Here is a 13,200-nt window from a genome sequence, read left to right as displayed (position 1 = left end):
AAAAGTGTAGAAAGCGTGAGTGGCAACGATTTGATGTGTGGTTGTTTTGTTTGTGCGGTTTTAAAAAAGGCTGAATTGTATGTAGTTCTCCTTTTATGTTCAATTTCCTCTCTTTGATTTTGTAGGAACTGGAATACCAGAAGAAGCGACCGCAGGAGCTGGGCGACAAGTTTGTGTCTGTGGTGAGCCAGTTCATCACGGTGGCCAGCTTCAGCTTCTCCGACGTCGAGGACTCTCTCACCGAAGCCAAAGAACTGGTAAGAAAGTGTTTGAGCAGCCTGCAGAGCCGTAGGCAGTGAAAGCTCGCGTCCCGTTTCCTCCCTGCGCAGCTGTTTCTACAAGCGGCATTGACCTCATCAGTCACCTTTCTAGGAAAGCTAACAGCAGGAGCGAAGCCTTTCAGCTTCCTGCTGCAGTGCCACCGACACTTTACTGGTCATGCGTGCAGGTCAACAGTGAAACCAGGAACAGAGGCTCAGATAGTGTTTCACACGGTGGCGCAGACAGTGTGTGTCCTGGGGATTTGATTACACCTGCCAGCTGCTTTACCGTGTCATTTTATTGATGCGTTTATCATCCTAACTGTGCAACACAATCACAGCAATAAAGCCAAAGAAGAAACACGTCTGGGTTTTGTGGGGAATGGACTCCATTAAACCATTACTGCTAGAAACCTGAAGAAATTCACATTTCAAAGGCGAGTTGGACACACTGACATTAGATTTATGTCCGTCGCCCTTTGAAGCAGGAAGAGTTTTTTTTATCTCGAGCATGTTTTTCGGCCCTCGGTGTGTTTGCTGCATTGACCCAAGCGCTCAGCTGGTCACATGGCAACCATTAGTTTCTGTGAATCATTTACGGTGTCCCACAGTTAAATATTTGAGAGTGTTTACAGTGGTCCTCTGTGCTCATGATTGGGAACAAGAGAACCTGCTGACCCTCTAAACAGCAGCTCACTGCATCTGGTTTGTGTATATGTGCGTATAATAAAAGAGAACATAAAAAGGAAAAAAGGGACATTTCAGGTCTTTTTGTTGTACATCACAGAAATTATGTTTCAATGATTCTTTGTTGTGAGGAGGAATAAAACTGCATTTGAATGTGCTGCATATTGAGGAGAAGAAAACGACTCTACATCGTTTAAATTCAACTTTGCTTCACCTGATCGGGTCTGCGTGTCACGGACAGAGCTGCTGTTAACATACACATTTTTGAGGGTATATGTTCTCAGCGTGATCTCACATCTGGATGTCCTCCTTTTTAACTTACTGTGAAAAACACCCAACAAACACATTGCCTTAATTTGGGCTCTGGCTCCAGTCTCCGACCTCAGCTGCAATCAGTAGCCGGTCAGATCTGGGTTAACGCGGGCTTCAAAGCCCCACTACTGGTACCCAGCTCTGATTTCAAAGAGCTGAGACCTAATGAGTCTCCTGTAAAACAGTCAAAGACGGAGTTAAACATGGTTCTGCTGTGTCCTGCTGTAAATCTAATCCCATGTGCCCCTCTCGGTGTGCCGCCTCTCTCCCACAGTTCCTGAGGGCAGTAAAGCACTTTGGCGAGGATGCCAGCAAGATGCAGCCAGATGAGTTCTTTGGCATCTTTGACCAGTTCCTGCAGTCGTTCGCGGAGGCTCAGCAGGAGAACGAGAACATGCGAAAACGCAAGGAGGAGGAGGAGCGCAGGGCCAAAATGGAAGCTCAGGTATCTGATCCATCCGTCTTTCCATATGATGCTCGACAAACAACCGCAGCTGCTGTAAAACACTTATTTAGCATCTTTAAGCCTTTAGATCCCACAGCGCCTGCTGTTCAGCAAAAGCCTCACTTGAAGAGAATCGCTCGACATTTTAGGAAATACACATATTTGCTTTCTTTCTTCAAATTGGATGAGGATGACTCTGCTCTGTGTGCAGTAAGCCAGCAGCTGTTTAGCTTAGCTTAGCTTAGCATGTGACTGGAGACATGGAGAACGGCTAAACCAGGCTCTGTTCAAAGGTATAAACATCTGCCTGCACCTCTACAGCCCACCTATCAACACATGATATATTAAATATCATATATTTGTATCATCCAGCAAAAACAGAAGTGAAAACACAATAAGTTCTGCATTTTTTGAGGATGTAGGTACGTAGCTGTCTTTTTCAAATTGGGGTGCTAATGATTAATTATTAATCAGCGATTGCTTTTAATAGTTTAAACAGTTAAAAATATAATAACCGATAGAACATGAGGGACATGCATGTTAGAAAATGTCCTGTGCATTAGCTGCAGTGCCTGGCTTCATTACAAGTGGAGTCTCTTACTGTTTAACGATGGAAGACCGCAGCTCATTTGCCGTGTTTTAATCCTGCAGCAGCCGAAGGAGGCAGTCGCTCGAGCTGCAGGCGGCACAGCGCTGGCAAGCACAGAGAACCACAGGATTGTTAATGCTCACGTCCAAACTCTTCAACGACCAGTTTTGTGGTTTCTATTTGTGTTTGAATTTTGATTGTTGTGGGTGCGTGAGGTGGTTTTTTAGTGTTTGTGTGGCCGAGAGTTAACCTCGCAACGGGCCACCACGACAGAGACCGCTGTGGCGGTTGATGCCTCACAGTCGGTGTCCTCGAGTTGTTAAAAAAAAAAAGGCCAAGTTTACCGGAACAGCATTCCTGAGGCGGACCAGTTAATAAAGACGAGCTGATTGTGCAGCAAACATCATCTTCAGTTAAACTGGTTTTATCAGCTCAAGGAAAAACAGCCACTGTTTAACAAATAATCAGCTGATTGATAATGTGATCAACTATTGGTTACAAGAATTGTTTAAAATTTGCATCCCTATCTCTGAATCACATTGACCAAACACTAGAAAGCAGGCATATTTTCCAACCTTTGGACAGAGCCAATCTGTTTCCAGTCTTCATGCTATGCTAAGCTAACAGGGTATTTATCTTTATAGCTGACTCAGCAAGAAAATTTCTTTAAATGTCATATTTTCATTTCTGTGTCTCCAGCTCAAAGAACAGAGGGAGAAAGAGCGAAAGGCCCGGAAAGCAAAAGCAAACGGCGAGGACGACGGAGGCGAGTTTGACGACTTGGTGTCGGCGCTGCGATCAGGCGAAGTCTTTGACAAGGACTTGTCCAAGATGAAACGTAACCGCAAGCGGATCAACAACCAGAGCACGGACTCGAGCAGAGAGCGACCGGTCACAAAGCTCAACTTCTAAACGTGGTTCAAGTCGTGAATGCGCCTCCCACCTCTGTTCATCATAAGTTTCCTTCTGGGTCGAACTGACATGCACATTCCTCCTCCTCCACTCCCGCCCAGCTCGGCTTCAGTAAACCACGGCCTTGCATCATCGCAGCAGAGCCGCACACAGCACAACATGTTTGGACCTTTCATCCTCTGACGTTTTCATGTGAAATGGAGCAGAAGCCAAAAAGTTGATACCGTGCGACCAAATCCGATAATTCCCGCCGGAGGATCAGTTTAGTCACGCCAGAGAACAGTTTCCCTCCAGGTCTTAAGAGATGCTTGTTGGATAGGAAACGTTCTGTGCTGTTTTTGTACGTCAGAATCTATGCACAGAGTGAAAATGTGCAGCTAGGTGACTCCTTCAGGGCTGGAGGCTGGATCCAAACAGGAAGATGATTCCATTAGAAACACAAGGGGCCATTTTGTACAGACTGATTTCGTAGATTGAGAGGGGCTGCTTTCACCTCCCTGAATATTCCAAGAGATGGTTATCGGAGAACCTGAACTTCCTGTAAAACGCTGCCGCTCTCTTGCAGTCACAACCATCGCGGGACCGAGACGCCGCGCCGTCAGACAGATTTTACCTGCGAGCGACGCAGCTGAGAAGCAGAGTTTTGTTTTTCCTTCTTTTTCTATTCATCATTATTGACGTGCAGCATTTATATATCTGATCACTGTATGTTTTATTTGAACATTTTCCTGTTAAGAGCTGGCCTTAACTCTGTTGATTTTCATTGTTGAGTGGGTACTCTCCAAGGCCTGGGCCTAATCTGCAATTTCTCAACAAGCGTGAACACTCTTGTCATAGATTACATATATACATATATATAAAGGTGTGTGCTTGTTCCACATGCACATAGGAGTTAATAATTACTATGCTAAATGCCATTAAAACCACACCCAGTCGATGCAATACACTCGTTTCTCCCCCCCCTCTGAAGAGAGTGCCCTCCTTTCATGTTTTTATTTCAATAGATGAAATATGTTTTCTGCACGCTGGCTGGATTTACACCGCGGTTGAAAAAAAAGAAAGAAAGAAAAAACAAACAAAACTCAGATTTTACACTTTGGTCCATATGTGATGCTTTCATTCCTGCGTCACATATGAACGTTTAGCTTCTGGTTTTAATTTGTCCTTCCAGCTGTGTGAATCCCTCCAGCGTCCGACGCCTCAACTGAACTTTTATAATTTAAATATTGCCTTCCATTGTACAATGACCTGATGATAATAATAAATGGGAGAAAACTGTTTTGAGTGTGTGCATTCAGTTTAGCAGCTCATGTACACCACATATATCATCACAGCTGGAAACTGGATGTAGAAAAAGGGGATGGGATCGTCTTTCTATGCGACTGAAACTCTTCCCGACCCCGACAGCAACCGGACTGGTGGCTCCATCTAGTGGTGAGTTACTGCTACACAACAATGTCCAACTGGTGACGTTACAACCTGCAAACTTAAACCAGTTCTCCCTTTAGGTTCACAACGAAAGCACAAACATCTCGTCACGTTCAGACAGCAAAGGTCAGTAAAAGTTCTTTATTAATTATTACAGAAATGTCATAATTCTGTGTACAAAAAATAATTCAGTTATCCTGGATTTGTGTGCGTTTTGTTTCAGTCACATCGAGCTATTTTCCATTTAGTTTTTCTACTAAACATAACTCAAGACAAGATAATTATTCAGAGATCTTTATGAAAGGTTGACAATTCTACCCACAATAAGATTTACTATCCAGGTTTTTCAGCTACAAAAGCACCTTGTTGCATTAAAGTCTGGAATGTGTTTCCTATGTGGAACTATGTTTAACCAGAAATCCTGTAGCTGACGCTCACTTCAGCAGAAAACCGTGCGTCAGTTCGTCTTCGGGCTCCTGCACGAAGCGAGAAACTCCGGTGTAAAAAGCTCGGCCAGCGACTTCCACCACGACCGCCTTGAAGTCTCCACACTTGGTCTCCTGAAGAGAAACACAAGATCACAAACGAACCAGGACTAAACCAGTGTGTTATTTTTAAGGGCTGATACCAATAATTAGTCATGAAGGAGATTAATAACTGATAGTTGAAACCAACATACAGCTGCAGTGAAAGTTAACATCTTGGTGTTTTGAATGACAAAACATTCATTTGTTATTTTACATATTTAAACATTTTTTTAATCCACTTTTTAAACCATCCATCCATCATCTCTACACCTTAATCCTAACAAGGGTCATGGGGGGCTGGAGTCTATCCCAGCTGACTCAGGGTGAAGGCAGGTTCACCTGGACAGGTAACCAGTCTATCACAGGGCTACACTTAGAGACAGACAACCAAGCACACTCACATTCACACCTACGGACAATTTAGCATCACCAATTAACCTCAACATGTTTCTGGACTGTGGGAGGAAGCCGGAGAACCCGGAGAGAACCCACGCTGCACGGGGAGAACATGGAGACTCCACATAGAAAGATCCCGGGTGTTCTCACCGGGACACGAACCGGCAACCTTCTAGCTGTGAGGCAATGATGCTAACCACTGCATCACCTTACAGCCCAATTTTTTAAATCATGATCCAGTTAAAAAAAAAAAAAAAAACTAAACACATTATCGGAAGTGATGCTGAATATCGTGAAAAACCCCTGTTTATAAATTTAATAGACAAAAAGCACTTTTCTCTGTTCAAGTAGTTTTGTATATCAGCTCAATGAAAAAGTGAATTCACATGAAGTCAATTTATCTCTAAATCGTAGCGATGCACACGTAATAAATATGTTAACAAACTACAACCAGGATGGTTTAAAGAAACTTTAAATGGTTCAACACTGAGACAAAATGAAATGTTTCAAAATAAAAGTCCACTCAGCAGGCAAAAAAGATCAGTTAATAAAAAATGTACTTCCTGTTTAGACTATTTAAGTCTATTATTGTAACCTAATATGCACAGAAAGTGTCTGCAGCAGAACATATGAGTTTAAGTCTCAACCTAAAACAGTGACAGTTGAAACAGAGAAAAACATTAAGAAAATCAGTTTCACAGTGGATTTCACATAAAGGTTTTTGAATCAGTATCAAAACCTCAGTTTAGTTATTCTGCATTTTTTACAGCAGTTTGTCTGACGTGCTTCCACCTGCAGGGACGAACAGACTGATTCTGTCTCAGGCTGATTCTGACCTTTGGTGAATCACTCACGCTGACGGACAGTAAACCCAGAGACCTTTCAGTCACTTCACTCTAATTAGCACACATGCAGGAGCAGAGATCAGCCAACCAGAGCCTCTGGATGAAGGGATGCTATCATTTAACAGTTAAAAAGTCAATCAAACTATTGAATTTTACTGAATTTCGACATCAATCTGAGACCATAAAAAAGCCTAAAATTATACATATCCACAGCAAATTTAGATCTATAGTGAGTCTATATTGATCAATAAGTTTCTTCTGTTTGGAAATGACATAAATGAAAAAAGGTAGTAAGAGATTAACTTCAGCTATTTCTATGGTTATATTTAGTTTTTTTGAACTGAAAAAAAAAATGCAGCTTCTACATGATCCTGAGTCGTCCTGGTCACTTTCTGATTCTCTATAACCTGTGAACAGCTGATGCAGTAGTTCTCCAGTCAGTTACTGGTCAGTTACAGACCAGAGAGCTTCGTGAGCTTCCTGAGCTTCCTGATAGGTTGCTTCAGTGACAGAGCTGCACACTGCGGCTGCTCACAGCTCTGAATGAGGCTGTAAAGCTGAATCCAAGTGTTTTTAGGTGCCAGTGGCCACAGTGCAAAGCTTCATCAAAAAGTACGAGTTTAAAATTGTTATTTTTTGTCGATGATACAAAAGAAGAAAGCCTCTGCTACCTCGACAGCTTTTCCTGTGAACTGGGATCCAGTAGCTCCGCTCTGAAACGTCCTGGTCTGGTTCAGCCCGATGAGACCTTTGTGATGCTGAAGAGCAACTCGAGCTGTAACACCAGAACCAGTGGGGCTTCGGTCCACCTGAGAACACAGCGTTGAGTTAAAGGTGCAGCAAGATTCTAAACATAAATAGCATGAGAGCTTTAATATAGCAGCAAACAAGGATCTGCCCTGCAAGAATATAGTCTGGTAACAGCCTGGCCACGCAACCGTGTTAGTGCAGGTGAGTCCGTCCTACTGAGACTGTTAATGAACACCTTGGTTCTCTTAGCTCCGCCCACTTCGATGACGAATAGTTGAAATACAAACAAGCCAGAGCTGTTCCCCTTAGAGCAGACCACCATGTTCTGCAGGACAGGCTGGTTAAATGAGACTAAGACGGTTCTAGCAAACCAGAAGGCAACTTTTAGTCCTTTTGCTTTTGTATTTTTACAGCAGGTACCAATTCACTGCTTTTACAACTTCTAGAATTTTTACCACTTTAACTTTTCAACTTATTTTTTTTTAATGCTAAATTCATATTTAATAATTTGCTCCAACAATCATTCAGCTTCAAAGAGCAAATTCAACTGATCCTAATAATTACAAACATTTATAAAATGACACCAAATGTGATGATTTTATTGGACAAAAACTGAATAAAACATTCTCAGAGCGTCACATGACGAGGTGAGACCCACGACTAAGATACCTGAGCTTCTGCAAACACACAGACGTTGGCGGTGGGTTCGGGGGAATAATCGTCTTTGCCGTCGGTGAGGATGGTGCCGTACAGGAAGGCCAGATCATCGCTGGTCGGGTGATGCAGCTTCACCTAATAAAATCAAGATATACACAACGTATTCTGTTCCTGAAACGTTCCCAGTTTTGAGCCAAAGAAAACCTCGACCCCACTGACACAAACACAGCACACATCTCAGCAACAGTCCTGCGGCTGAACTTCTTCAGTCAGTTTCTTAAATCAGAGTGTTTCCCAGGAGAGTCGGAGCTGTCCACAAACTTCTGACCATGACTTCATGGGTGACATCAAACTGTGAGATCATGTGGTGCTAAAACTACAATCACATAACCGTTACCAGATGTTGGCCTCAGTGTAAAGGCTCCTCCTAAAAACGTCTATTTTGGTCCTGATCAGTAATGACTGGCTCAGCAACACAAATACCCCCCAACTGTACTTACATACAAGTTTAAGGTGCTTGTATAAAGTAGTTCAAACTGTCTCCCCCTGCTGCCGACACACTGATGCTTCACTACAAATAATCTAAAGATGTTGTGACATTTTGCTGCTAAAACTTAGAGACTTCGACTTTATTATTCCCCAGAAGGAAATCCGGGTGTTACAGCTGCATGAATATTCAACAAAGGGGGTAAACAAGAGCAAAAAGACGACACAGAATATTAGGGTGGGGTAGAAATGAAGGCTTATTGTAGAAATCGGTCCTCCTTCATTCAGGGTTGCACCTATCATTTATTTTCTTAAAGATATTTTTTGGCCTTTTTAGATAGGACAGAGAGAGACGGGAATGTGGGGGGAGAAGAATCTGCAGCAAAGGGCCATGAGCGGGACTCGAACCCACTACCACCGCGTCAGGGACTGTTGCCCCTGTACATGGGTCTGTTGCCCCTTATATGGGACTGTTGCCCCTATACATGGGACTGTTGTCCCTTGTATGGGACTGTTGCCCCATACATGGGACTGTTGCCCCTATAAATGGGACTGTTGCCACTATACATGGGGCTGTTGCCCCTCTACATGTGACTATTGCCCCTTATATGGGACTGTTGCCCCTATACATAGGCCTGTTGCCCCTATACATAGGTCTGTTGCCCCTTATATGGAACTGTTGCCCCTATAAATGGGACTGTTGCCACTATACATGGGGCTGTTGCCCCTCTACATGTGACTATTGCCCCTTATACGGGACTGTTGCCCCTTCTATGGGACTGTTGCCCCTATACATGGGACTGTTGCCCCTACACATGGGACTGTTGCCCCTATACATAGGACTGTTGCCCCTATACACGGGACTGTTGCCCCTATACATGGGACTGTTGGTCTTGTACATGAGACACCTGCTCAACCAGGAGAGCTATATGCGGCCCCAACATTTTTTTTCATCGTTGATTAATCTGTAGAATATTTTCTTGACTAATTGATTTCCATCCTCACCTCGTCGTGTCCACAACCCAAAGATAATGAGTTTGCTGTCATAGAGGAAAGAAACCACAAAAGTAAAGTTGAGACTGATTTAATCGTCAACAACTAATTGAACTGTTGTTTTCAGTTCTACCTTCATTTGCCTCTAAGTAAGGATTTAATGACGTATGCTATTCTAATTCTTAGATTTCCAAACTACAGCTGTCTCCTGTAATATTCTTTTCATTTTAAATATCTGACTAAATTCAGACAGAGGTGGACATCATCTCATCATCTCCCTCATCGAGGATGATGTGAGCAGCAGCACCACCTGGACGCTGGTGTTCTTCTCTCCAGTTCAGTACAACACAGACGTCCTACCTGAGCCTTGACAGCTTTGGTCACTGCTGTGGCTGCATCCACCAGATCTCGAGTCCTGGACTTGGTCACGTCCAGACCAAACCTCTGGGCGTCAACGAAGGCGTAAAAGGCTCCTCCATAGCTGATGTCCACCGTCACCTCGCCGAAGCCCTCCACCGCCACCGTCACATCTGGGGAACAGCCACGTAGGTTAGAAAATAAAAACTTGGAACATCTCAGCGTCTTGTGGGTGAACAATGAATCCACCTACCTGTAGCGAAGGCAAACGCAGGAACACTGAGGAACCTCACTGCTCCCGTCTTCCCCTCAGAATACTGCACAAAGGCCTTCACCAGCCCACAGGGGCAGTGGATGTTCACCTGCGTCTCCGGCGATCGCGGCTCTTTCACCAGCTTGTAGTCGACGGCGAAGCGTCCCAGAGCGATGACGGCGTGACCGCACATGGTGCTGTAGCCCTCGTTGTGCATGAACAGCACGGCCAGGTCGGCCTCCGGCAGCTCGCTGTCCACGATCAGGGCTCCGTACATGTCGTAGTGGCCCCGCGGCTCGAACATCAGCAGCCTCCTCAGGTGGTCCAGGCGCTCCCGGACGTAACGGCGCTTGGCGAGCAGGCCGTCACCTTTGACCTCCGGGTAGCCGCCGAGGATGATCCGCAGAGGCTCCCCGCCCGTGTGCATGTCCACCACGGAGAGCTCGCCTCCCTCATGAGGCGGAAGCTGCATCTCCATCTCAGAGCTGATTAGAAAGAAATCAAAACACTTTTCACAGCTCAGCAGGGAGCTTGTTCTCCCAGTTTAGCTCAGTTATTTCAGTCCCAAGTACAAAAGGCAGACTACAGAGTGTTTCCTTCACCTACAGTACAGAGCACCATAAAACTATGTCTACAGTCATCCTCGGATGTATTCACACCCTCCCACTGAAGAAAAAGCAAAATCCACGACAGTCACTCAAACAACTAGAAACTGAAAAAAGTGATAATAAATAAAAATTTGCTAAATTATAATTTAGTGAAATAAGACGTTGCTTTTGAATTGTGGTTGAAAAGAAAAATTTTAAAAAACAAAAAACAAAACTGTCCTGGACAAATGAGAGCACTTTGCTGATGAGCAGTGAAATCCAGAATACCTGTCAACAGTCTGACTGAGAGTTACAGAAAACACCTGATTGGCTCAAAGGGTTGTTCAACTAAATATTAGTTTACAGGTCCCATGATGCTGGTTTAATTTTTTTAATTTAATTTTTTTTAATATTTCTGTTGAACCACAATTCAAAAGCATCGTCATGATTTTCAGTAAATTTTTATTAATTATTACTTTTGTCAATTTCAACTTATTTCAGTGACTGAAGCTGTTTTGTTCCTTCTTTAATGGGAGGCTATGAGTACATCTGAGGACGACTGTAAATGATAAAATTATTGAGTCATTGCACAAGTTCTTACTCCAGCCAGAGAGGAAAGTTTCAAAGGAATCACTGCGGTCTGTGCAGGATGATACAGATCTCAAGAATCTGCTGCTCAAAGACAACCATCAATAGAGTCTGTTGGATTCTGCAAATGAAACACAGACATCGTTTTTCTGTCTACATTTAAACTTCACTGATGTTCCTCACAGGCATCATCAGAGTTTGCACCTAGTTTAAGGTCATCACTCGAATGATCTCTAACATAACTTTGGTTGTTTAGTGTCGATCTTTTGCTGCATCGTCTTAGAGGTCTTCAGATTTAGGAGCAAACACTCAATTAAGTCCTGCATCATAACGAAGGTTCTAATGTTTAGTTTTTGTTGGACGTGTTGCACAGAGGTGCAGACGTTCATACCACCGAGGCGTGACGAGATTATAGTGCAGGAAGCAGTCAGTGAACGTGATCCGCTTTAAAAAGACCGATGTGTCAGACTGCATGAGTTTCAGCTGAGAGCCTGGATCAGTTCACAGACCAACCAGAGGATTGTTGAGTACAATCTGACTTGTGTCTAATGCTGATGTCTGACATCTTTTAGTGACACATTATTAAACATTATTCTCATCCGTCACACAAAATCATCCAAACATCTCATCAGGTTGTTGTCAGTCGGTCTCAAACGGGCGTCTTACGAAAACTAAGAAACGTCAAAACATATTTCTTTAGGCTCATATTTAATAGTTTCATGTAATTTACCGGCAACACACTTATTCATTACTTGCATGAATTATTCTTCTCCTGCTTTTGTACTTTTAATGTTTTTTCGCTATTTTTAAATTATTCTCTTTTTGCATAAATTATGTTTTCCAAATAAACATATTATTATTATTAGTGTTATTTTTATAATAAGGTCAAATATATATTATCATTTATGAAGCTTGTGCCGTATTTCCATAAACGTTAAAAAGGACAAAAGGCTGCCAAAATTAAATAAAGGTAGTTTTTTGGATGAGACTCAGAAAAACTGCAGTAAACTCTTGTGATGTTTTCTACTTCTGCAGATAATTCTGCATGAATTTCCACATCAGACTAACAAACACTACAGACTGGAGCTTGTTCAAAACAATACATTAAAATAAAAATAAACTTTTCAAACAGAACAAACACACATTTAACCTGTTTGAATTCTACACACATCCCAACTATCTGTATATTACAGAAAAGTTGTTACTCAGAGGTTTTTATTCATTGGCTGTTTAACCTGGAAAACATTCTTAAAACACTTCCAAAGTTTTCCAGGCATCAGTAAAAGTGGCCTGACTGGTGAAAACAGCTGATCCTCTTTCATTCAGTCTCTGCTCAAGAAGCTCTGTCTGCTTTTACCTGCTTTAGGTTTAGTCTCTGTTTCCAGCTGCTGCAGTCTTCAGTCTCGTGTGGTTTTTCCTGCACGTCCTGCTTCACTTTCAGAGAGACACAAATAAGACTGTAGTGCCACCCACAGTCCTGGAGGTCTGCACACATCACATCACATCCAGGGGAAAGTTCTGCTGCTGCAGTAGAAAAGCAGAGTTTGATGTCTTCAGCTTGTTTGGTCTGCTTGATGATAATTGATTTTATTAGACAGAGTTCTAATACAGAGAATTAAACTGATGATTTCATTCTCATAAAGCCACAAATACAGACGTGGAAGTAGAAAGAAAGAAGAAACCACAACAGTTAGCTAAAGGTGGCTACAGCTCTGTTTTGAATGCAATTGGTCCTTAAATTTAAAGATTTTCCTTCCTTTAATCTCATTTCAGTGAGTTCCAGAGTTGGTAGCCTGTTATGGATAAAGCTGTTCAAATGTAGATCTACCACGTGGTATTTCACAGTTTCTACTTATTGAAGTCAGAGCAGGCCACATGTCACGCATAGGAGTGTTGGAAGCATAAAGTAACATGGAAGTACTTGAGTACGTACAGAAAGGAGGAAATGTACTTTCCATCACTGGTTGTTCTTGTCTTCCGCTTTCCATTTGTGATTATGCTCAAACAGACACAAGCTGTGGGATTAAACCTGCAGTTAACCATTTATTTTTATTATTTATCTAATAAGTTTATGAGATTTTATTTCAGAAGCCTTTGCAGACGGAGGCCCAGGATCTCTGGTCCGTCT

At 42.8% G+C, this 13,200-nt stretch overlaps 2 protein-coding genes across 2 annotated transcripts in view; one reads left to right on the top strand and one right to left on the bottom strand.

Annotated features, from left to right (window-relative positions):
• daam1b (dishevelled associated activator of morphogenesis 1b) overlaps positions 1-4,484 on the top strand; it is a 35,663-nt gene extending 31,179 nt beyond the window's left edge. The window contains 4 exon segments of the mRNA XM_008292281.1: positions 6-15; positions 126-257; positions 1,534-1,704; positions 2,993-4,484. Of these exon segments, the coding sequence (XP_008290503.1) occupies positions 6-15; positions 126-257; positions 1,534-1,704; positions 2,993-3,205 (526 nt within the window). The 3' untranslated portion in view covers positions 3,206-4,484.
• A 271-nt stretch (positions 4,485-4,755) lies between these two features.
• On the bottom strand, positions 4,756-10,375 carry l3hypdh (trans-L-3-hydroxyproline dehydratase). The gene is made up of 5 exons (XM_008292282.1): positions 9,898-10,375; positions 9,648-9,817; positions 7,821-7,943; positions 7,073-7,210; positions 4,756-5,193 (listed from the first exon to the last, which is right to left on the bottom strand). The coding sequence occupies exons 1-5, from the start codon at positions 10,373-10,375 to the stop codon at positions 5,068-5,070; spliced, it is 1,035 nt and encodes a 344-aa protein (XP_008290504.1). The 3' UTR covers positions 4,756-5,067.
• Between the last annotated feature and the right edge of the window lie 2,825 nt (positions 10,376-13,200).

The sequence above is a fragment of the Stegastes partitus genome, unplaced genomic scaffold, assembly GCF_000690725.1.
Source record: "Stegastes partitus isolate 25-593 unplaced genomic scaffold, Stegastes_partitus-1.0.2 Scaffold799, whole genome shotgun sequence".
In the NCBI taxonomy this organism is placed as follows: domain Eukaryota; kingdom Metazoa; phylum Chordata; class Actinopteri; family Pomacentridae; genus Stegastes; species Stegastes partitus.
The sequence above is the reverse complement of the archived record's forward strand: the minus strand, read 5'-3'. Positions and strand labels throughout refer to the sequence as shown.